This window comes from Cricetulus griseus (assembly GCF_003668045.3).
Source record: "Cricetulus griseus strain 17A/GY chromosome 1 unlocalized genomic scaffold, alternate assembly CriGri-PICRH-1.0 chr1_1, whole genome shotgun sequence".
NCBI classification, from domain to species: Eukaryota; Metazoa; Chordata; class Mammalia; order Rodentia; family Cricetidae; genus Cricetulus; species Cricetulus griseus.
The window spans coordinates 83,824,031-83,849,736 of NW_023276807.1; the positions used below are offsets into that span (position 1 = coordinate 83,824,031).

At 40.6% G+C, this 25,706-nt stretch overlaps 1 protein-coding gene across 2 annotated transcripts in view; it reads left to right on the plus strand.

Moving 5' to 3' along the window:
• Window positions 1–25,706, plus strand: part of Commd1 (copper metabolism domain containing 1) — a 132,658-nt gene that overhangs the window by 39,171 nt on the left and 67,781 nt on the right. For both annotated transcript variants that reach the window (XM_027388029.2, XM_027388028.2), the window contains exon 2: window positions 8,915–9,196. In XM_027388029.2, the coding sequence (XP_027243830.1) occupies window positions 8,915–9,196 (282 nt within the window). The remainder of the gene's footprint in view (window positions 1–8,914; window positions 9,197–25,706) is intronic.

Consider the following 25,706-nt stretch of genomic DNA (forward strand, 5'->3'; position numbering starts at 1 on the left):
GTATTAAGAGTGTGTCTGTGACCTCCACTTGGCTTGGATTCAGTCTTCCTTTTGGAAATGTCAGAGATCAAATTAAGTCAGATTATTTCTTTTCGTCATAATTTTTTTCGGGGTTGTTCTCCTTTCTTTTTTGGATGCTTATTTATCCGAAGGTCTTAAATTCTTCAGATGGTTGTTTTTGTTTTCCTGAAAAGACAAAAACAAAACCCTTCCCCAACTCTAATTTTGGGGCAGTTCCTAATCTAATCTTTTTTTGTTGTTGTTAAGATTTTATTTATTTATTATGTCTTCTGCCTGCATGCCAGCAGAGGGCACCAGATCTCATTCAAGGTGGTTGTGAGCCACCACTTGGTTGCTAGGAATTGAACTCAGGACCTCTGGAAGAACAGTCAGTGCTCTTACCTGCTGAGCCATCTCTCCAGCCCCCTAATCTAAACTTTATCAGTTTTGATCTATGGTTTCTCCTGAATTTTTTTGTTTTACCTTCTAAAGCTCTTCTATCATCCAGAACAATATGTTTTCTTTCAATAGGCATTAGGTTATTTAATTGTTCTGGGAAGGAGTTTCATCTACGATGGCAGGAAAGGAATGAACCAGTTTTGGTATAGGGGCTTTCAAGTGTTCCTTCAAGGCGTGTCCTGAAGGCAAAGAATTACCTTGAGAATCCCTTATCAACCTACATTACTTTGTCCAATCTCTGCCTTTGCCACATCTTTTGCATAATCCAGAAGGGAGAGGTATTCTGTTTGGATTATATTTATAAAAAGAATTGTTTCCAGAAATGCCCTGTTTACAATCCCTTTTTAAGTGGCCTTGTCTGCCACAATTTAAACATTTGACATTTCAATTTTTCTTTAAACCTCTTGAAATAACCTCTCTTATCCATGTATCGTCATCATGGTCATGAAATTCAATATTAATTGTATCTCAGATCCAATCCTCTAAAGGGGCTGATTTTGCTTTTAAAGGCCTAATTATCCTTTTGCATTGGGCATTAGCATTCTCAAAAGCCATAATTTCAGTCATTATTTTTCTAGCTTTTGGGTCTGATATCATTCTATTTACTGCTAATGACAGTCTTTGTAAGAAGTCTGTGAGTGCTTCCTTGGACCCTGTATGACTTTTGCAAATGATTCCATTTTCTTTCCTGCTTCTCCCCAAGCATTCAAAGCTACTGCATGGCTAAACCCAAGAGGTATGATCAAATATAGACATTGTCTTTCTCAAGTAGCATAATCTCCTTCTCCAAGAATTTTATCTTGGGTGATATCTAGACCTCTAGCTTTAGCCTTTTGTTCAATATTCTTAGCCTCTTCTCTGAACCAGGGAACCCACTGTACTTGTGGTCCAGGCTCTAGGACAACTTTAATCAAATCTATCTAATCTATAGGGATAACCCTATTACAAACAGCCCATGTGTTTATCATCTGCTTCACAAATGGTGAATGGGTGCCATATGAGACTATAGCTTCCTTGAATTTCCCTAAATCTAACATTGTCACAGGCTTCCAAGTAGCTATTATAGAATCTACTTCATTGGCACTTCCTGTAAGGTTACTGGATATATTAAAGGTGGCTCTCTTAAGACCTTAGAGTGTTCATTTTTAACTTTAAAATGCAATGCTGAATTTGTTTTTCCATGTAATTCCTCAATCTGGGTTTGCATATCTCTATAATCTGCTTTAATAAGTTTTTCTAAGGCCTGCATTTTAGCACTCATATCAACCAACTTTTTTAGAGGTAAACCAAGAATTATCCAAACAACAACAAAGATCATCAAAATGACAACAGTATGCCAACCACGGCTAAATTCATGTTCCATTTTTTTAAACAACCTATTATGTAATCATACACAGACCTAATTTTCTCCATTTTAACAGTGTTTTCCATTTTTTAGTATGGGGGAAAAGATCTATTGTTTAACTAATCCCTTCCTTTAAGAATTCTCAGTTAACTTATAAAATCTGCCAACAATGTTAGTGAATTGTGAGACATATAAATCAGAGAACTAGCTTGTGGCCATGAGCTGAGAGTTTCAGCCCAAGGAGAAGGGCTCTAGAAAAAGCCTGAAAGCCTCCCGAGTTTGGGTGGCAGCAGAAGACTGTTTAGAAAAGCTACAACTGAAAAATCCCACACTTGCTCAAAGATTTGAAGAGAAAACAAAAGAAAACCTAGCAGGTCAGTCAGGGACTCAGGCAGGAGGGATTCAGGCAGGAGTCCTGCCTGCAGCTCAGACTTGAGCTCAAAGCAGCCTCATGTGACTTTTTTTTTTTGTGTGTGAATTAACATTGGGCACCATATGTAACACAAATTAATAAAAGACCCAAAGACTGATATTGGGGTTCAGATTTCAAGCTGAAGGTCAGAAAAGCAAAGCAGCCGGCTTTACCAATTGATATGGGATAATGCTCTTGTACACTGTAAAGATTTGTCACTCATATTAGTTTAATAAAATGCTGATTGGCCAGTAGCCAGACAGGAAGTATAGGTGGGGCTACCAGACTAGAATTCTGGGAAGAGGAGGGCAGAGAGAGAGAGTCATCAGCCAGAAGAGGAAGCAAAATGAGAATGCCTTACTGAGAAAAGGTACCATGCTACGTGGCTAAACATAGATAAGAATTATGGGTTAATTTAAGTTGTAAGAGCTAGATAATAATAAGCCTGAGCAATAGGCCAAACAGTTTATAATTAATATAAGCCTCTGTGTGTTTATTTGGGAGCAAACGACTGGGACTGGGTGGGACAGAAACTCCTGTCTACAACCAATTAAAGGAAAGAGTAACTATTAATTTCAAATGGGAAAGACTTCAGAGCAGGGCTGGAGAGATGGCCCAGTGGTTAAGAGCACTGGCTGCTCTTACAGATTACCTGGCTTCTATTCCTAGCACCCACATGGCAGTTTACAACCATCTGTAACTCAAATTCCAGGGGATCCAGCACCCTCTCCTGGCCTTTGCCAAACACACCCTTAACACATAAAGTAAAAATAAAAGATAAAGTAAATAAATCTTTTAAAAAGACCAGAGCAATGGAAGTTGTCAGGTATATATGTAAAGACATTTCATAGTATAAGAGGTAAAGGTAAAGATTCCTCCATTTTGTATTCTTGCTGAGGCCTTTTCAGGTTTGTCTAGAATTTAGTCTCCTTGATGGAGAATCCCATGGAAAATTACCAAACTCTGTTCTAGGAACTCAAGGTCAAGATGCCCCACGTATCTAGCTTCTATTAAACTACTTACTTTTGTGAAGTCCTGTCGCCGCTCCCCCCCCCCCCCCCCCCCCCCCCGCTGAGCAAGATGCCAGGACATGGTTCCTACCTTCAAAAACTGTATGTTCTTGACACTTGGGCTACACCTGGGACCCTGAACACTTAGATATAGTCCCAGCTGGTTGGAATAAAGACTTAGTCTGCTTTCAGTTGGCTGTAAACTGTGTCTCTGGTGGGCTACCAGTAACAATGCTGATAAATAGAACATAACAGTTCTTAACATGTGTGTGCCTGAAGACAGAGCAGTAAAATAAAACCTGAAAATTTCAAGTTATAAATGAAATCACTTCTTTTTTTTTTTTTTTTTTTTTTGAGACAGGGTTTCTCTGTGGTTTTGAAGGCTGACCTGGAACTAGCTTTTGTAGATCAGGCTGGTCTCGAACTCACAGAAATCCACCTGCCTCTGCCTCCCGAGTGCTGGCATTAAAGGAGTACATCGCCACTGCCCGGCTTGAATTCACTTCTTAAAGTTGGAGATTCAGTACTTCTGTATGGAAGGAATAGCTCTACCAGACAGAAAATCAGGACAGTAGGACTAATCAACCAGAGCAAACTGATTATTAGAGGAACTTTGGAAGTGGGTGGGGAGAGATGAAGACATGAAACAGTGCAGTGAAACTATTTTATAGGGTGCTGTAATGGAAAATACATGTTGTTATACATTTGTCAACATCTGCAGACTGTACACCAAGTGTAACTTGTGTGCAAACTAGAAACTTATGTAATGATGGCAGCATTGGTTCCCACACTGTAGTAAATGCAGTGCATGGATCCAGGTTTGTGCTAGGGCAGAAGGCAGTCTGTTGGAACTTTCAGCTCACTTTCCTCGTGAATCTCAAACTACTTGAATCAACCTGACCAGAAGCCTTTGGGACTCTGTGGTTTCTGAGGTGTTCCTACAGTAGAAGTGTAATGCAAAGCTGTGTTTAATAGGAACTGGCTTTGGTTTGTTGTCAGCACTGACTTTTAGCAGCTAGATGTTGTTGATGGTTATATATGAATGTGAAATTTAAGAGACTGATTTGTTTCCATATGAAGACAGGTCATATACTTGATACTTAAACAATTTACTGAAAAGGGTAGCCTTACCTTGAGTTTGCTTTTAGGTATTCACTTATTCAAAAACTTGACAGTCCTTTGTTTACCTCTTGACTTGGATTTTAGCAGAACTTGAACAGGAAGGTTCTTTCCATAAGATGTGTGCTTAACTGGAACCTGGGGATCCTCTTCCAAAAACACCCCTCCAGGTGCCCAGCGGTTTGCTTGTTGACTAAGAGTAACTCTCCATTAAACTGTGCATTGTCAGCATCTGGGCTCCATGAGAAAGCCTCTTGAAAAGCATTGCATTTTCTAAAAATGTGAGCCAAAAATTTGTCATAGAATCACTTCTGCTTTTTTTTTTTTTCATTTTTGTACAGTGCTGTGGATTGAACTCAGCATCTGTGTGTTTGCCACACATGTTATATCACAGGCACAACTCCAGTTCACAATTCACTTAAAAATTTTAAGATATTTAAAGAAATATCTTTATTTTCATGTCTATGACTATTTTATCTTCATGTGTGTGTGCATGCCTGATGCCCGAGGAAGTCAGAAGAGAGCTTTAGATCCCTGGAGTTCTGGATAACTATGAGCAGCTATATGGGTATTGGGAACCAAACCCATGTCCTCTGCAAAGAATAGCCAGTGCTCTTAACCACTGAGCCATCTCCAGTCCTTAGTGTTTGAAAACAGTCTTTGTTAGAAATTGCTTTAGATTCACAGCAAAATTAAGAAGAGAATGAAAGTCCACAAATGCCTCCTGTCCATAATCCCGTGTGCCACACCCTCAGCTCTCTGCTTTGTTAACATCCTAAACTATGGTACTGTTTGTTACAGTAGTTGAACAAGCATATCACATCACTAAATCTACAGCCTAGGGCTCATTCTATGGTTTTGTTTCTTTGTTTCTTGTTTAGATTGTTTTTTGAGACAGTGTGGCATTGACTGGCCTGGAACTCACTCTCTAGACCAAGCTTGCCTCAAACTCAGAGATCCACCTGCCTCTGCTTCCTGAGTACTGGGTGGACCTAAAGGTGTACAACACCACTCCAGATCATTCTATGAGTTTTAATATGCATAAAGATATGTATCTTTAAAATTCCTCAGAATACTTTTATTGCCCTAAAAATCCCCTGGGACTCATCTGCTCTTCACTCCTGATCTTGATCTTTGTATGTCTTCCATAGTTCACAGGCACCTACTGTGTTAGTCTCTGTGCTGGACCTCAGGGATTAAATGATAAAAAATGGAACAGAATCCTTACACTCTTTTGTTGTCTTTTTCGAGACAGAGTTGTTCTGTGTAGTTCTGTCTATCTGGAACTCACTCTGTAGACCTAGCCTCAAACTCAGTGATCTTCCTGCCCCTGCCTCCTTAGTGCTGGGATTAAAGGTGTATGCCACTAAGCCTGACTGAGTCCTTATACTTTTAAAGCATTTACATTTTGCAGCAAGATCTAGGTAGGTCTGGCAGTTATCCTATACTAATGGAAAATATCACTAATTTATTGTAAAGTCTAGAAAGAGACCCCTATCCCAGGTTTGTTTTGTTTTATTAGGACAGAGTCTCATATAGCCCAGGCTGGACTTGAACTCCTGATCCTTCTGCTTAACATCCCAAGTGCTTGGATTATAGGCCTGTACCACTATACCAAGCTAATGTGAGATCTGTGTGAAAGCCCTGAATTAAGTGACATCAGCAAGGAGCAGGGATGAAGGAACAGCAGCTAGGATTTTCTAGGCAGAGGGAGTAACTTAGGCAAAGGTTTATAGGATGGGGATGGAGTGGCAAATTTTAGGAGATAAAATGGGTTCATTATATGAGGGAAGAACAGTAAGTGGGGGATTATGATAAGTATGGAGAGGTGAAGAGAAATAGAACTAGAAGAGAAGAGGCTTTGGTTGTTACTGACCGTCTATAAGCTACTTTTGGTCATGGTGTTTTATCAAAGCAAAGGAAAAGTATGGAGTTTTTTGGTGGGTGCATTTGGAAGGTTGCAGAGATAGATGCACAATTGAAAGAAGACCTACAAGAACCAGGGCCCTGGGACTGTTACAGAGCAGAGCTACAGTACTGAGAGTACCCTTTCATCTCAGCTGGACTTCATGGATCTCTCCTTACCCCTGCTCTTCTTTCCATTTAGCCCTGCCGCTCTCCTGCTTTTCTTTCCAGCTCTGTGCCAAAAAGTTAAAGAAACCAGCTGTCCACAATCCCAGTCTCACATCATTCTGGCACTGTGACCCTCAAAGGCAAGGCCATTTATTCTCCTGTTGTAAATGGGAAATTGACTTAGTCCTCCAGTGTACACAGAGAGAAGAGGGTACTCTAATTTGTCTGATTTGGTGTTCCTATCAGCAGCCTCTGTGGCCAAGGAAGAATAGCAACATAGGAAAGGAAGGCTTTCCTGGCTTTCAGATTTAGCGTTGCATAATTACCCATAATTACCCAGCTTTTGTGGCTCCTTATTGCATATGTATAACCATGTCTTCAGTTTTGGTACACTAGTTTGACTCTATACTGTCTTCTCATTTTTTTTTCCTCTTCCTAACTTTCCTGTTTGTTGTTAAACTGCAGTAATTAGATAAGCCAGTATGCCCGAGAACCATGGCTTAACAGTTGGGACTCTGGTTCATTGAACTTTATGGGGGAGTCAGTGGCTTCTCTATGATGAATGCTGCTCAGTGCTTCTGTCTACCATGTTGCCTTTGAAAATGGAATATGAGTTTCAATAGAAGTAATAGATGTCGCCAGGCATTGGTGGCGCACGCCTTTAATCCCAGCACTCAGGAGGCAGAGGCAGGTGGATCTCTGTGAGTTCGAGGCCAGCCTGGTCTCTAGAGCGAGTGCTAGGATAGGCTCCAAAGCTACACAGAGAAACCCTGTCTCGAAAAAAAAAAAAAAACAACAAACAAACCTTCAAAAAGAAGTAATAGATGTCAAAACTCTTTAAAAGTAGAGTAACATTTTTAAGATACTTTATTCTACATTTAATATACTTACATTTAGTGTCTTAGTTTGGCTCCATTAACAAAAGTGACTCAGGGAGAAAAGAGTTTATTTGGCTTACAGGTTCCAGTCCATCATCAGTGGACTGAGGGAAGCCAAAGCAGGAACCTGGACGCAGGGTTGAGGCAGAGACCATTGAGGAATGCCACTTACTGGCTTCTCCTCTTGACTTGCTCAATTTGCTTTCTTTCTTTTTTCTTTCCCTTTCTCCCCCCTCTCTCTGCCTCTCTCCATGTGTCTCTCCCTCTTTCTCTGTCTCTGTCTCTTTCTTTCCCTCTGTCTTTCTGTCTGTCTGTCTGTCTGTCTGTCTGTCTCTGTCTCTGTCTCTGTCTCTGCCTCTCTCCACCTGCCTCTGCCTCCTCAGTGTTGGGATTAAAGGTATGTGCCACCACGCCTGGCTTTAGTTTTCTTTCTTAAACAACGTAGGACCACCTACCTGCCCAGGGATTGAACTGCCCACCCCACCCACATCTGTCATTAGTCATCATGTTTCATGCCTTTGGGAAGCAGGGGCAGGCAGATCTCTGAGAGTTTGAGGCCGGCCTGGTCTACAAGAGCAAGTTTCAGGATGGCCAGTGCTATAGAGAATCCCTGTTGGAGGGGGAAAAAAAAAAAAAAGGAAGGAAGGAAGGAAGGAAGGAAGGAAGGAAGGAAGGAAAGAAGGAAGGAGAAACTATTCCACAGGCTTGCCCACAGACTAATCTGATGGAGGCATTTTCTCAATTCAATTGAGGTTCCCTTTTCTCTGATGACTCTAGATTGTGTCAACATTGATAAAATATAAAACCAACACAGTAAGTTACTGTGTTTTTTTGAGTGCTAGAGTGAAGAACATAGCTTTGTTGTCAGTTAAGTTTTGAAAATATAAGTAAAACGTAAGGTGGCATACAATGTCAGAGTAGTATTACTGGACTGTTTGAGATTGGCTGCAAAGTTCTAGTAACATAATCATTTAACAACATTTACTTAGTTGTCTAATGGTCAACTCAAGGTATCACTGTAGCATGTCAAACCAGGTCTAATGACAATAAATTATGTAAAATTTTATCAGAGAACCAATTAATTTGATTTTTTGTTTTATTGCTTAGAATAATTTTTATTTCCCCACTATGAAGCTGGATATGAAAAAATTCACAAGTATTCATTTTATATGCATGAATATTTTGCCTGAGTGCATGCATGTATATCATGTTCATTCTTGGTGCCTGTGGCGGTCAGAAGAGGGTATCTGATGTCCTAGAACTGGAGTTTAGATGATTGTGAGCTGCCGTGAGTACTACTGTGAGTACTGGGAACCAAACTTGAGCCTTTAGCAAGAGGAGCTAGTGCTCTTAACCACTGAGCCATCTCTCCAGCCATCTGAAACTGCATATTTAAAGTTATAGTCTTGTTATTGGTAGAGAATTTCTGGTATTGGAAAAGGGAGTATTTTTGCATTTGTACTATAATCATCACTTATTCTTTTTCTTGTCACTTGATGGCCCCTTTTGAAAGCATATTCAATGATTAAGGTCAATCAAACAAGCTCTGTAGTTAGACGGCTTTGTCTAATTACCTACCTAACTCAAATGTATATTGCTTTTTCTGTTGTCTTTATAGTCAATTGCATCTGCAGACATGGATTTCAACCAGTTAGAAGCATTCTTGACTGCTCAGACCAAAAAACAAGGTGGCATCACCTGTGAACAAGCTGCAGTCATTTCCAAGTTTTGGAAGAGCCATAAGACAAGAATCCGAGAGAGCCTTGTGAACCAGAGCCGCTGGGACAATGGACTGCGGGGCCTGAGCTGGAGAGTTGACGGCAAGTCTCAGTCAAGGCACTCGGCTCAAATAGACACCCCTGTTGCTATTATAGAGCTAGAATTTGGGAAAAGTGGACAGGTGAGTTCAACTTCAGTTTCCTTTGTAAACAATGTATTTTTATTACTTACTAGTTTATGCATTTAATTTACTTTTATTTGCAGTGGTAGTCATGTAGAAGTTTTGATGTTCTCAGTTACAGACAGAGTCTAAACAGAAACCACAGGGCCTTGCAGTTGTCTCAAAGAACAGAGTTGGGCAATTGTGGTTGCAAAGAAGTCACCTCCTTTGCGGCAGTCTTGAGACGATGATAGAGATGCTAAGAGCACACTCTGAGTTTAGATAGTGCAGACAAACTGTCCTGTCCTGGTATCTGGGTAACCATCTGGTAATATCTTAATCATATTAATGTTTGTTCCTAAAGACATAGTATGCCATCTCTGACCTTAGCTCACGCATAATTTTCAATTTTATCTTGATTACGAACCAGTGCTGCTTTTCTTTGAGTTTCTATTCATTACAACAGGTGATTTTAGTGTCTGTGATTTTTTCTTAAAGCTATTCAGTCACTGCTGCAGATGCTGGATTAGACTCCCAGTGACCTGGCTCACATTTTCTGAGGGGAAAGAAACTGGTAATTAGAGACTGTCCAGACCACTGAGTTGATTATATTTATTTTCCAATAAATAATCAAATAAGTGCTTTCATTATATCCTCTACTAGAATTCTATTTCTTTTCTTAATGATAAGCATATCATTATATGGCAGGTTTAGCTAGCAGGTTTCTTCACATTGTTGTTCATTAGTTTCTTTTCATTTTAATGCCATACTGACTTTAATTTTAGGACTTTTTGTTAATTAAAAAAATTAGAATGTTGCCGAGCAATGGCATCAAATGCCTTTAATCCCAGCACTTGGGAGGCAGAGACAGGTGTGTATCTGTGAGTTTGAGGCCAGCCTGGTCTACAAAGTGAGTTCTAGGACAGCCAGAGCTGTTACCCAGAGAAACCCTATCTCAAAAAACCAAAAACAAAACAAAGAAAAAAAAATAGATTGTCTTTTATTCAGTTAGTATAAGATAGTGCTTATTGCAGCAATGGACTTGGTTTATTGGATATTTTGTTGGCTTGTTTGTTTTTTAAGACAGTGCTTCTTTGTGTAACAGTCCTGGCTGTCCTGGAACTCACTTTGTAGATCAAGCTGGCCTCAAACTCAGAGAGATCCATCTGCCTATGCCTCTCAACTGCTGGGATTAAAGGCATGTGCTACCACCACCAGGTAGTTTATTTGATTTTGAAATCTATTCAATTAATCATTAAGCTATATAGTGGCATACATGGGTACGAGTACACACACACAGACACAGACACAGTTACACACACACACACACACACACACACACACACACACACACACACACACGTGCGTTATATGCTTCCTAAATCAAAAGTGTGACAGATTAGAGAGGTATGATAGGGTCTGGTGAAATGATTCAATAGATAAAGGTTCTGGCTGCCATATCTGATAACCTGAATTCAATCCCTGGGACTCACACAGTAGAAGGAGAATAATGATGCTCTGACCTTCACACAAGGTGCCAAGGGATGTGCATGCTCTGCCCCCAGTACAAATTAAATAAAAATAATTTAAAAAGTAAAGAAAGATATTACAATTAGACTTGGATATCTGAGTTTCTCTGGTATTTGTATATGCTGTTTACTTTTTCTGTTTTGGGGGACAGGGTTTCTCTGTGAGTAACTGTCCTGGAACTAGCTTTGTAGACCAGGCTGGCCTAGAACTCAGGCATCTGTCTTAGGATATTTACTTTTTATTCTGGCAATATACACATTCTTCAGTATCACTCAGAGGATTAGTTTTAGGACACCATGTCCCTGCACAGATAAAAAAACCCATGCTCAATTTCTTTACATAAAATTGTGTAATGTTTGCCTATGACCTACATATATCCCCATTTATTTTTAAATAATTCTAGATTACTTATAATTCCTAAAACAATGTAAATTATTATTATACTGAATTGTTAGGGAATAATGACAAAATGAACTCTGAACGTATTAAATATAGATATTTTGTCTGAGTATTTTCAGTTTGTGGTAGGTGAAGTCTTTAGATATGGAGCCTGTTAGGAAGAGGAGTCTATTGTATTTTATGTTGTCTTTAAGTACTCAATGTGTGTCAGGGATATGAGAATATACATACCTATTTCAAGAATCTTAGGAAGTTACTGTAGTATTTCTTTAATCTAGTATTTTCCTAATGCTTCTTGAGCTAAGATTATAATATGCATTCTTAATTTTAGTGTAGTAGTTTACAAACCATGTAGTGAAAAGAAAGAAGCTTTGATACATAGAAAACAATAGTTGAACCTGAAAATTATTTACTAAGTAAATCACATGAAAATTATATATGACCTTGTTTACATAAAATTTTAGAGAATGACAGTGATATAAAATGATAGAAGCATAGCAATGATTTTTTTTAAGATTTGTTTTTATTGCTTTTACTTATGTATGTCTTGGTGTATAAAAACCAGGTGTGTTTGGGTACCCAAGGAGGCCAGAGAGGGTGTCAGATTCCCTGGGCCTAGAGTTAAAGGTGGTTGTGAACTGCTGAGGGGGTGCTGTGAATCAAACTCAGGTCCTCTAGAAGAGCAAATGCTCTTAACCACTGAGCCATCTCTCCAGCCCCAAAGCAATGATTTTTAAGATGTAGACTTTTGCTGCTATAAATGTCCCCTTAGGACTGCTTGGGTTCTATCCCATATGTTTTAGTATGTTGTATTTTCATTTGATTCTAGGAAATTTTTTTTCCCTGGAGACAAGGTTTCTCGGTGGGACAGTCCTGGCTGTCCTGAAACTCCCTTTGTAGACTAGGCTGGCCTCAAAGTCAGAGAGATCTGCCTGCCTCTGCTTCCCAAGTGCTGGAGTAAAGGCGTGCACCACCACCCCCTGGTTTAACAGCTGACATTTCTAATCTGCTCTTCCAGCACTAACACAATGAGTGTTGATGTCAGGAGCTGGCTGTTCTGCTTGCTGGCCTAGAACTGCAATGTCTTTTTGATGAAATGTTCCTTTAATTAGTGGGAAGTGACTTTCCTTGACTTTTCTGATCCATTTTTGTTTGAAGTTTATTTTGTCATATTAGTATTGATAAATTTGCTTGCTTGTTATTTATATTTAACTGAAAAATCTCCTTTTACCCCAGTGCTGTGTTGTCTTTGCCAATAAGATGTGTTTTTTTTTTGTTTTGTTTTATTTTGTTTTTTGTTTTTTGGAAGCAACTAATAGATGGGTCCTGTGTCTTGATTAATTAACATTCAGCACTGTTTTAGACAGATATATATTCCTGATAAGGACACACTTGTCATTTGTCATTTTTATAATGCTTGATTTTTTTTTTTTCATATCTCCTGGCCTACTCACTGCCCCAGTGTAGTTCATTGTTCCCTGTGCCTCATGAGTGTTTTTTTCTCCTCTTCAGTGTGTAGGATTCCTTCCAATAGCCTCTGTGTTTCTGGATTCGTGCTGATGAATTCCTTTAGTTTGTGTTTATCATGGAGACTTTTTTTTTTCTCTCTAGTTGTGAAGAATAGTTCTGCTGGACATTAATCTAGTCTGGCAGTTGTTTTTCAGAGTTTGAAACACACCATTCCTCCCTTCTGGCTTTTAGATTTTCTGTGGGGAAAGCTGCTGTTATTCTGCTGGTTTTGTCTTTGTACGTGATTTGCTGCTTTCCTTTCCTTTCTTTCTTTCTTTCTTTCTTTCTTTCTTTCTTTCTTTCTTTCTTTTTTTTTTTTTTAAGATTTAATTATTTATCATGTATACAGTGCAGGCCAGAAGAGGGCACCAGATCCCATTACAGATGATTGTGAGCCACCATGTGGTTGCTGGGAATTGAACTCAGGACCTCTGGAAGAACAGTCAGTGCTCTTAATCCCTGAGCCATCTCTCCAGCCCCAGGTGCTTTTCTCTTATGGTTTTCAATATTCTTTGTTCTGTGACATTCTAAATGACTCCTATATCTGGGTGGCCATCTCTTCCCCTATATTTTGGAAATGTCTGATGTAATTTTGTCAAATATATTTTCTGTACTTTTAACTTAATTAACCTCTCCCTCTTCTCTGTCATTTCATCATGTCTCATAAATCTCATATATTCTCTTTGTCATTTTTTGCTTTTGTGGTATGGGAAATTGAACCCGGAACATACATGCTAAGCAAGCTCTCAACTACTCAGCCATGTCCCAGCCTTCTCCTCTTTTGTACTTTCTGTTTTTGATATTAGAGTTTCTGAAAGTTGCCCAGGCTTGCCTTAAGCTTCTGTAAGTCCAGATAAGCCTTGAACTTGTGATCCCCTCCTTCTACCTCCCAAATAGCTGGTATTACAGCTAATAGGATATGCCACTATGAAAGTACAGTATAAGCCAATTAAAAATAGTCACCTCTGCAATTACAGTAATTGTTGAAGTAACAAAGAAACAAAGGTAGTATGGCGTGTGCATGTAATCTCTCGCTTGGGTACAAGTGTGAGGCCTGTCTCTGTGCAGTCCCTCGTGTGGGTTTGGGGTACAGGCTTGGTACATTTCAGTCTACAGTTCAGGCAGGATTTACACCTTTTGTAAGACTGCTTGGTTCTCATTAAAAGATTTTCTCTCTACTTAGTGGTATCCTGCAGGCTAGGCCACATGACACTGCTGTACAGGGAGGGATGTTTGCCTCTAGATTTTACTGCTGCTAACTTATCAGGAGTCTTTTAAGAATGGTTTCCTAGGGCTGGAGAGATCTGTCAGAGGTTAAGGGTACTACTTACTCTTCTAGAGGACCCAGGTTTGATTTCCAATATCCAGGTGGTGGCTCACAGCTGTTGGTTAACTCCAGTTCTAGGGGATCCATTGCCCCTTCTGGCCTCGGTGAGTATCAGCCATGCATGTGGTGCACAAACATACATGAAAGCAAAATAACTGCACACACAAAATTTCAGACATTTCCATCTTTACTTAGGGTAACCCCCTTCTTTTAAAATTTTACTATACTATCTTCCAAAATGTGTTTGGTAGGCCCCAGAAAAACCAATTAAAATTGATTGACACTGTGAGAGGAGTGGGGATAAAGCTGAGAGACCACTTACAAAGGCTTCTAAAGGGCTGGAGAGATGGCTCAGAAGTCAGGAGGATTTGTTGCTCTTTTCGAAGACCCAGTTTCAGGTTATTAGTGGCTCACGATTGTTAGCTCTGCTTCCAAGGCATCTGACACCCTCCTCTGCCTCTGCAGACACCAGGCATGCTCATGGTACACAGATGCACATGCAGGCAAAACACCTTTACACATAACATAGAACTATGATCTTTAAAAAGGCTTTCACCATGTGCCAAGTTAGGCATACTGTCACAGAAGGTAGAGACAGTTTTAATAAAGTATTGAAAAGGAAAGAGTTGGGGCTGTGCCGTCATGTTGATGAGTTGTTTTAGATATTGACTTTATTTCTACCCTGTACATTCTAGGAATTGAAGTCGGGTTGTTAGGCTTGGCGGACGACCTTCACCCACTGAACCTTCTCACCAGGCATCATGCATCTCACTTTTTACATATATTACACTTAAGTAGGAAGATTTAAAAGGGAAACAATATGGTTGAGTGTCTGCAAACTTGGTGACTCTGTGAGAACAGGGTTTGGGCACTGCTGAAGTGCATGGCCTCTGACCTGTAGCATGTCCCTGGTGTTGGGCTCTTTCAGATGGTTGGCTGCCAGGCTGACGAAGAGCATGAGAAAAAGCCAGAAGCCAAGCCTGAAGGGTTCTTCAATACAGTCTTTGGATTTAAGTCTCTTTCTAAGCTTAGGGTTTCATTGTGTCATACCCAGGAATGTAGAAACTGCTTGCAGTCATCTGGTTTTTTTTTTGTACAGACTGGTTGCTGTGGGCTTCATTCCATGTGTACCACTGTACTGCTGCCAAGATAAACATAAGCCTCAGTTCTGTGCTCACTCTTTTTTTTTTTTTTTTGTAAAATTTTATTTATTTATTATGTATACAACATTTTGCTTCCATGTATATCTGCACACCAGAAGAGGGCACCAGATCTCATAACGGATGGTTGTGATCTACCATGTGGTGCTGGGAGTAAAGGCATGGGTCACCATCGCCCTGCTTAATGAGCCAAATTTTAAGCATACAATCTAGTGATAGCAGTTACATTCACAATGTCATGTGATCATCAACAGTATTTATACCTAGAAAATTTTCATGACCAAAAACACAAATTCAGAATCTATTAAATAATAATGCTGGATTCTCAGTAACCCTGCTGACTTCCATTACAGCTTCTGTCTGTATGCATTTGCCTATTCTAGGTGACTCAGACAAATAGAAACATACAAGATTTATCTTTCTGTGTGTATTAGAGTTCTCTAGAGTCACAGACTTATGGAATGAGTCTCTTTCTCTCTCTGTCTCTCTGTCTCTCTCTGTCTTTCTCTGTCTCTCTCTGTCTCTCTGTCTCTCTGTCTCTCTCTCTCTCTCTCTCTCTCACTTACTTACACACACACAATTTATTGAATGACTCATAGGCTGCAGTCCAAGTAATCCAACAATGGCTATCTGTGAGTGGAACGTCCAAGAATGCTGTCACATGAGTGAGGCTGGTGACTCAGCTGGTCTTCTGTTTATGCCAGAGTCCCAAACAAGTAGGCTCCAGTGGGGGAATGGATGTGCTGCAAGGTGAGGGCAAGCAGGCAAACAGAAGGAACCTTCCTTCTTCCATTTTCCTTATATAGGTTTCCCAAAGAAGGTGTGGCCCAGATTAAAGATGCACTTTCCCATTTCAAGATCTGGATTACAGGCCTGTTGCCTTCCTGCCTCAAGACCTGGATCACAGGTGTGCCCTCCATTTCTGGATTGTAGTTCATTCCAGTTATAGTCAACTTGACAACCAAGAGTAGCCATCACACCCTGTTTCATTTGTTACTGAGGACAGTATTTTCTGGACTTAGCTATGTTGTAGCATGCATAGAATTTAATTCCTTTTTCAGGTAGATGGTCCATTGCTTATGTATACCACATTTTGCTTATTTGTCTGTTGAGGGATTATTGGGTTGTTTCTACTTTTTGGCTACTGTGAATAATGATCACAATATTTAGCACCCATTAAACAACGTATCTAGCCAGTTGGTGGTGGCATACACCTTAATCTCAGTGCTTGGGAGGCAGAGGCAGGCAGATCTCTGTGAGTTTGCAGCCAGCCTGGTATAGAGTTCCAAGACAGCCAGGGCCTCATAGACAAACACTGTCTTGAGAAACAAAACAAAACAAAACAAAAAAATGAAAAAAAAAATCTGAATCTCCACCTTTAATTTGCTTGGGTATATACTTAGGAGTAGACTTTGGATCATGTAACAGTTCTGTTTTAAAGTCTTTGAGAAACTGCCAAACTGTTTTCCACAGTTGACTGTACAGTGTTACATTTTCTCCCACAATGCACCAGGGTTCTAATTCCTGCATTTCCTCACAAATTTTCTAGCTAGTTGTGGTGGCTAACACCTATGTCAGCATTCAGAGGCCTGAGACAAGAAAAATCACCCAGGAGTTTGAAACCAACCTAGGCTACATAATGAATTCCAAGCAGCTTGGGCTACAAAGTGAAACCTTGTCTTAACCAAAACCAGAATCCCCCAACCCCCACACACACACACACACACACACACACACACACACACACACACACACACAAAACCCCACAAAATTTATACATGTGGTCTAGAGAGAAGATTCAATTAAGATCACTTGGTGCTCGTGAGAACCAGAGTGCAGACTCCCAATTCCCAAATTTGGCAGTTCATAAATGTCTGTTACTCCAGTTCTAAGTTATTTTAGAACCTATCCTATGTGGGTCCATGGAGACACACACATACACACTCTTTCTTTCTCTCCCAGGATAAATCTTTTTTTTAATGTTTTTTATTTTCATTTATTTTATTGGAATATGTTTGTATGTGTGTGTATGTTTATGAGCACTAATAATGGAGGTCAGAGGACAACTTTTGGGAGTCACTTTTTTCCTTGCACCTTGTGGGTCCTGGGTGATGAGCTCAGGTTGTCAGGTTTGGTGGCAAGTGCCCTTATTCACTGAGCAATATTGCCAGTGAATAATCTTGCCACTTATTCACTTATTCAGTGAATAAGTGAATAATAATAATCTTGCCAGCCCCTTTTGTTTTGTTGTTGTTTCTAGTGTTTGCCATCCTGATGTTTGCAGTGGTATCTCACTGGAGTTTTGCTTAAGGATTAATAACATCGTGCCTCTTCTTTGGAGAGTCTGTTTAAGTCTGTGGCTTTATTTATAGAAACCTGGTTGTTGTTGAATTGTATGTGTTCTTTTTTTGTGTGTTTTGGATGTCATCCAGAGAGAACGCTGTGTTGCTACACAGTGAAAGATGGAAGGGCAAAAGGGAGCATGTGTACTTGTGTGGCAGAAGAGTGAAAAGAAAAACTTTGTTTGCCCAGACTTCTTAGTGGGAAATGTCCATAGAATAATGCTCAGTGTAGGGAAAACAAAGATGTAGAATTGTGTACATGTAATACAAGCTTAAAAGTTTTATGTTTACAAAAGACACATAACATGGTGCTGGAAAGATGACTCAGTTAAGAGCACTGGCTTTCTTCCAGAGGACGTAGGTTTGATTTTCAGCACCCACATGGCTCCTCACAACTGTCTGTAACTCTGTAACTTCAGTTCCAGGGGATCCAACACTCTATTTTGGCTTCCTCAGGCATGAATGCACATGGTACATTGACATACATTTAGGCAAGCACCCATACACATTAAATAAAAATAAATAATAAGTTCTTATAAGGAGACACATAACCTAAACCCATCAATGCCATTTTATCACATTCAAAATGATGTTCAAACATCATAATTCAAATTTTATAAATGAATGTGTGCTTGAATATGGAAGCAGCATCAACAACAAAAAAATACATGAAAGAGGCACTTCAGAATTTGTGGGAGTTGGGAGAATGCTTGCCTAGCATGCATTTGGTTCTCAGCATCATATAAAACTGGGCATGGTTACACAGGCCTGTAATCCTAGCACTTGAGAGGTGGAGGCTGGAGGATCAGAAGTTGACCCTTGACTACATAGTAAGTTTAGGTCAGGCTGGGAGTGGATGTGAGAGGCAGCATAGAAGATATCCATTGTGTTTATCTCTGTGTAATTGAACTCTAGTTCTTACTCTCTGTACTTTCCAAAACACTTTCTGCAGTAAAAATTTCTTGTCTATTTTCCTTTGATTACTAAAAAAGTAGTGAAAACCTTAAAAAAAAAAAAAAAACCACACACACAGCAGTGCAGGTGAGCACAGGTGTCACAGGACAGGTGTTAGACCCCTACATGGAGCCATGGGCAGTTGTGAGCTGCCTGGCGTGGGAACTGGGGTTGAACTCAGGCCCTCTGGAAGCGTAGTGCATGTTCTTGATCACTGAGCCTCTCTTTCTTCCCTTATAATGTTTATTTATTGTGTGTATATGGTAGCGGGTGACAGTGGTGTGACGGTGGGTCACTGAGCGTGTGAGGTCAGAGGACAGATTTCAGGAGTCAGTTCTTTTTTCTACCATGTGGGTTCTGGGAATCAAACTCAGGTCATCAGACTTGGCAGCAAGTCCCTTTTCCTGCTGAGACATCTCGCTAGTCTGTGATAATCCTTGTACTGTTTTTGAACTTACATCTGTTGGTGGCACTATTTCAATTTCCTCGTGTTCATCTGAAAGTGAAGTTAGACCTGAGATCTTTCTCAACTAAACAAAATACCTACAAAATTGATAGTGTTAATTATAAAGCTAACAGATTTTTATAACATATCTGATTATAGTCTAGGAAAATATGTTTCATTTGCAGGACTGGCGTTTAAACCCAGCATCTTCCAAATGCTAGGCAAGTTCTCAACTAGTGATTGATAGCTCCGGCCCCTGTCATTCACACAGTCCTGCCCCACGGAAGCTAAACAGGCATCTTGTATTTGTTCAGTTGGGAAGAACTTCTGGGCTTTTTATGAAATCTGGAGATCTTGCTTCCCTGGAACTGTGTGTATTCAGAGCTGAGACATTCCCCTTCCTGTCCTGGCATCTGATGAGAGCTCTTTGTTCACAAGCTCCTGTGGGTGTTAATGCTACCTTACATAATCAGTGCAAATAGACTGTGTGTCACAGTAAGGTTCTAAGGCCACCACACCAACATGTATTGCTTCTGTGAACTTCTATTGTGTTCATCTTCCCAGCCCTGAGATGCTTTATAGCCCATTATAATTTACATGCCCTTCCCCATAACGTTTCTTATTTCTCTAGCTTAATTTTTTGAGTGCATTTTACATTGAGCATACAGAGAAGACTCAGAATATTCCTTTGATAGATTGCTATGTAATTAAGGATTGACAGAGCATATGAATCTTATTAATTTATTTAAAGTAAAAGCATGTGTTTGCTGTTCAAAGCCTCTAGTGTGTTTGTTGAAATTGAGAATTCTTTGGTGAAACCTAATGTCCTCATCTATACTCCCTGAGCTACTCTTTGAGACTTTTGTTAAATTTTAAAATTACATTTATTTATTCATTGGGGTAGGGCGTGTGCCATGACTTGATTGTGAATGTCAGAAGACAGTTTGCTGAGAGCCACTTTTCTCTCCTTCATGTGGGCCTCAGGGATGGAATTCAGGTCACCAGTCTTGGTGGCACTTTCCTTTACTGGCCAAGTTATCTTGCTGCCATCTTGGCTGCTTTTTGTATTGACTTAGCTTCTTTAAACAGGATGTAAGTAAACATGATACCTAAAGTCTTATGCTCAGATTCATGACCATTTATGTCCACTGTACCTTTTTAAAAAATTTTAAAATTAAGCTATACATTTCCCCCCACTCCCCTTCCCTTCTCCCCTCTCATCTTCTACCCTCCCCACTGCCTCCCATGATCCCAATTTACTCAGGAGATCTTGTCTTTTTCCATTTCCTAGGTGGATCCATGTATGTCTCTCTTAGGGTCCTCTTTGTTACCTCTCTGGGGTTGTAGCCTGTAGGCTGGTTGTCCTTTGCTCTATGTTTAATATCCACTTATGAGTGAGTACATACACTATTTGTCTTTCTGAGTCTGGGTTACCTCACTCAGGATGGTGTTCTCTAGTGGCCACTATATTTTACTAACTTAAAAAGTGAGTGAGTGTGTGTGTGTGTGTAAGCCAAAGACTAATCTTGGTGGTGTTTCTCGGGCTCTGCACACCTTGTTTGTTCCCAACAGGTGCTCTCATTGACCTACATGTCACCAAGTAGGATAGCCTGGCTGGCTGTCCATCTTGACCCAGGGATCCACCAGCCTCTGCTCAGCCTCTCCAAAGCTGAAATGCAAGTGTGTCCCCTGTGTCAGTCATTTTTATCTGATTTCTGGGGACTGAACTCAGGCTCTCATGCTTGCATAGCTAGTACTTTTGCATCTGATCCATCTCTCTAGTCACAAGATAAGAGTTTTACAGGATCAGATCCACCTCCCCTTGTATTTGAAGACAAGAATATCTGATATAAGGGATACTATCCTACAGAAATGAACGAGGAAACACAGTTCTAAGTGATTCCTGTTGATAAGGTATGCTGTAGTCCTGCTTCCATCCTGGTTTTCCCCCAGTCAATGGACAATGGCACATACTTTGAAAACCATTTAATTAATAAGCAAGCTTTGAGAGGGAAAACCTGAAAAGAGCTCCTTAAAATTATTTCTTAAGAACTGTCTCATGTGGTGTAGGAGTTGAAGTATTTATTTGAATTTCTGTGTCCATTGTTTACATTACATTCTAGCTTTTCAGTTAGTGAATATGTTAGCACATTGTAGAGCACAAAACCTGAATAGAATAGAAAATGTGATTACCCACTTTGTACTCCGTGTTTGTGATGAAAACTAAAGTTAGAAAATTGTCCCGCGCCCGCTCTGTATTTCTCGCCAGCAAGAAATCATACGCAGGACACTCGGATCCTTCTGCAGACAAGCTTTAATGCATCTTGAGAGGAGAGCATAAGCTTCCCAGATCAGAGACCCTGAGCCAAGAATCCCGTCCCCTAATAAAGGCTGGCAGCCGCCGCCTGGGACGTGTCACCCTATGATTGGCTGCAGCTCATCAGGCCATATGACGCCACGGAATAGGCAGAGATCAAGGAATGGAAAATTACCCAGCGCCTGCGCAATAATCTTGTTTACATTCGGTGCCTGCCGGATGCAGGCGCCATCTTGTAATGGAGAATGCAGGGACGGCTCCCTACAGAAAATGTATTCATGGAGCTGGAAAAATGGCTCAGTGGTTAGGAGCACTGGCTGGTCTTCCAGAGGACCCGGGTTCAATTCGTAGCCCCCACATGGCAGCTCACAGATGTCTGTAACTCCTGTTCCAGGGGATCCGATGCCCTTATACAGAAATGCATGTAGGAAAAATACCAATGTAAAATAAAAATATATTAAGTTTCTTAAGAAAAAGAAAATATATGTAAAGCAACTGAATTTAGAGATTTAGCCTGTCCGGGTGAAAGGGACTAGTTGGAGACTGTTTTCGTTCTATTAAGGTTCACATTCTAATTATGTCTGGGAATGGAGGACAACAAAAAGATGTTGGAGCTAACCCTCAGCCTTGCTTTGACCCTCAGCTTTCTGTCTATTGCTCTCCTCCCTGTTTCTGTGGTTACTTTGAACATCTCTACACACCCCTTTCCCTTTGGACTGATGTCATCCACCTTTCCTACCAAGTTCCTTGTGTGTGATGCTAATGTCTTTCTGCCCTCGTCTCTATCCCAGTGCTGTTCTTCTCACTAACAACTAACAAATCCGTCAGAATCCTCTGAATGCATCTCATTGTTGAGGGCTCCACTCATCATTTTATATTGGGTCCCTAGCTTTGACAAGAAGTTTGTATAATATCAATATGTAGTAGTGGCCATGCATCAGTCACCATGCCTGTATTTTCTTCACGTGCACAACACCAGGTGTCCTTGCTCTTTGGCTCCTAAGTAGACATGGGAAACAGTCTCATACCTCAGGTCAGTGCTTTGTTTACACTTCTACAAAACAAGAAACCTAGTGTCAGTTGAAGTTGTTAGCATGTGAGGCCCACATCACACACTCTGTCATCACTGTTCTGTAAATAACCCAAAACTGTGTCTGAGGACATTTCACCTTTCGGTTCTTTGGTTTCCTCCAGTCAAGCATGCAGGGAGTTTGTTTGGCACATGACTTCAGTATTCGCCTTAAGTTAAACACTGTGTTGGAGTGCTTGTAGGCCCAAACCAGTACAGCACAAACCTCTGCACCTGAGGCAGAGTGGAAAGGGCAGGTCACATTTACACTAATTGTGTCATTTTGTGTGTTGATACATCAAAAAAGGTGTCCTCTCTCATTTAAAACTCTGCCTTGCTTGTCCATGTATCCCACTTGTGTTGCCGACCTGTGATGGATGAGGAGTCTCAGTTCTCCACCTGTCATGTGAAGAGAGCCAGAGTTCATGTACACTGTGTGACTATCCACATAGGATGACTTCTTAGCATAAAAGCATAGGGATTTTTCTTTTGCATAAACATTGGTAAATATGGAATCTTTTCAAATTCTGTTAGCTGTACACATTGAACTTGATTGCTGTTATTGGTTGATAGAGTGAATCGTTAGTGTTGCATCATAAGTTGCATGATATTTAGTACTGTACTTAAATACTGCTTTATATACATTATTTTATTGTGTCCCTACAACAGTGTTGTGGGGAAGGCAGGCACTAGAAGGAAGGCACTAGTGCATTCTTTTTAATAAATGAAGAGGTTTTAAAAAGTTGCTTGCTCTGTAGATCACATGAGTAATTTTTTGTTCCAGCTAGAGGAAAACAAATGTTTCAGCTTACTGTCTTTCTGTGAAGGTCACATTGTCTTAAAGTATTGTGTGTTACAACTTCAGGATAAACTTTTGGGTACAAAGCTAGTTTAGTGGATGGATTGTGTTAGTAGTGAGAACAAAGTGGAGGGAGATTCAGAGATGGCGCAGCAATTAAGTATACTTGCTGGCCTTGCACAGGACTCAGTTCAGTTCCAACACCCAGGTGAGCAGGTGGCTTGCAACCACCTGTAACTCCAGCTCCCATGGGTACCTGTACACACCTGTACATACTCAAGCATGGATACAGACACATAAATAAAAATAAAAAGTAATCTTTTTTAAGTGGAGCTGATAATGGCCTCCCTGGAGCTGATGTAATGTCTTTGTGGCAGATATTTCCTCATCATGTATGAGTTAAACTTTGACATCAATTCTAATTTTTCCTGATGCTCTTTGAAGATGTAGTGTATTGTCCCCCATTGCATATGGTTTTGTATGCAGACTGTCAATCATCTCCACTTATTGTTTGAATTCAAGTTTATTTGCAAAGTACTTTAAGTTTGAGACTTGCTTCTATTTGTCACCTGGGATTAATAAACTCAATCTTCTGGTAGCTGACATTTAAATCCTAGAAAGTCTTTGCTAAGAGTTTTTAGAATAATATTTTATTTTTGTGTGCTGTGTGTGAAATGGTGATGTATAATGTTTTGCTCTTGTGGTGTGGACAGGAAATTTATGCTGTGCTTTGCATTTGAGTCCATTTGCTTGTGTGTATAAATCTGAATTTGCCTGTTTGTTGGCTTCAGATTCTAGCTTATTAGCATCATATGCTATTCACATTTGCATCTCAAGAATAAACTTACTTTTTTGCCAGCTGTGTTCCCAGTCTAATGTTTCAGAGTGTTGGGTTTTGGAGGGATGTCTCAGTCACTATTCTGTTGCTGTGAAGATATACCATGACCACGGTCATTCTTAGGAAAGAAAGCATTTACTTGGAGCTTGCTTATAGTTTCAGAGGTTTTGTCCACTATCATTATGGCAGGGAGCATGGTGGCACACAGGCAGACATGGTGCTGGAGAGGTAGTAGAGAGCGCTATATCTGGAATCACAGGCAGCAGAAGAGAGAATCACTGGCTCTGGCTTGAGCTTTGAGGTTTCAAAGTCCACACCAGTGACACATTTCCTCTAACAAGGCCACAGCTACTCCAACTAGGTCACATCTTCCAATCCTTTCAAATAGTGCCACTTCCTGATAACTAAGCATTCAAATGTATGAGCCTATGGAGGCCACTCTTTTTGTTTGTTTGTTTTTTTATTCTTCTTTCATATATCCTGACTGCAGCCTTCCCTTCCTCCATTCCTCTCAGTCCCCCAATATCTCCTCACCCCCCCCCAGATCCACTCCTCCTCTGTCCCATCAGAAAAGAACAGGCCTCCTAGTAATATCAACCAAATGCTGCATAACGAGATGCAATGCGACTAAGCACAAAGCCTCATATTAAAGTTGGACGAGGCAAACCCAATAGGAGGAGAAGGGTTCCAAGAGCAGGTAAAAGAGTCAGTCACCCCCACTACCCCACAAAGCCCCCAAGTTAAACAACCACAGCATGTTTGCAGAAGACCTAGTGCAGGACCATGCAGGCCTCGAGATTGTTGCTTCAGTCTCTGTGAGCCCCTTTGAACACTGCTTAGTTGAGTCTGTGGAGTAGTTGAATGTTTTTCTCTGTCCCACGGTTCCCTGGGACCAGTTTCTCTCCTGCTGCCACTTATGAAATAATCACTCAGAGGCTAATAGTAAATATAATTGTTTGGCCAGTGGCTCAGGCTTATTACTGGCTAGCTTTCTCTTATAAACGAACCCACTTTTAATAATTTGTGTATCACCACGTGGCCATGGCTTACTGGTAATGTTCTGACATTCTACCCCCTCAGCAGTTACATGGCGTTTCCCTCACCACCTACTTTTTTAAAAAAAGTTATTTTTTACATTCCAATTCCAGTTCCCCTTCCTCCTTTCTTCCCACTTCCTCCACTCCCATTTCCCCCCATCTGCTTCATGGAGAGGGTAAGGCTTCCCCTAGGAAGTCTACTAAGTCTGTCCCAACATCTCATTGAGGCAGGACCAAGGCACCTCTCCACCTCCCACACCCCTGTGTCTAGGTTGGGAAAGGTACCTCTCCATATAGAATGGGCTCCACTAAGTCAGTTTGTGCATTAGTGTTAGATCTTGCACCCACTGCCAGTGGCCTCAAATGTTGTCCCAGTCACACCATTGTCACCTATATTAAGGGAGTCTAGTTCGGTCTTATGCAGGTTCCCCATTTGTCAGACCTGAGTCAGTGATCTCTCACTAGCTCAGGTCAGCTGATTCTGTGGGTTTCCCCATCATGGTCTTGACTCCTTTGTTCATATTTTCGCTCCTCCCTCACTTCGATCGTACTCTAGGAGCTGGGTGAAAGGTGATTGGCTCTACCTCTTTAAGAGACAGACACTGCCCCCTGACAAGTCAGGGCATGCATAAGAAAACGTGCTATGTCATCAACACGTCACCCATGAGGACTCTACTCTGGGCATGCGTGGAACCTCAGTGCACATGCACAGTCTTCCCTTTAAAGCTCCAACTAACTCTGCTTTTATTCTCTTCTCCTGCTTCTCTTCTTTCCTACTCTCTGTTTCTTCTCTGTCTACGCGCTC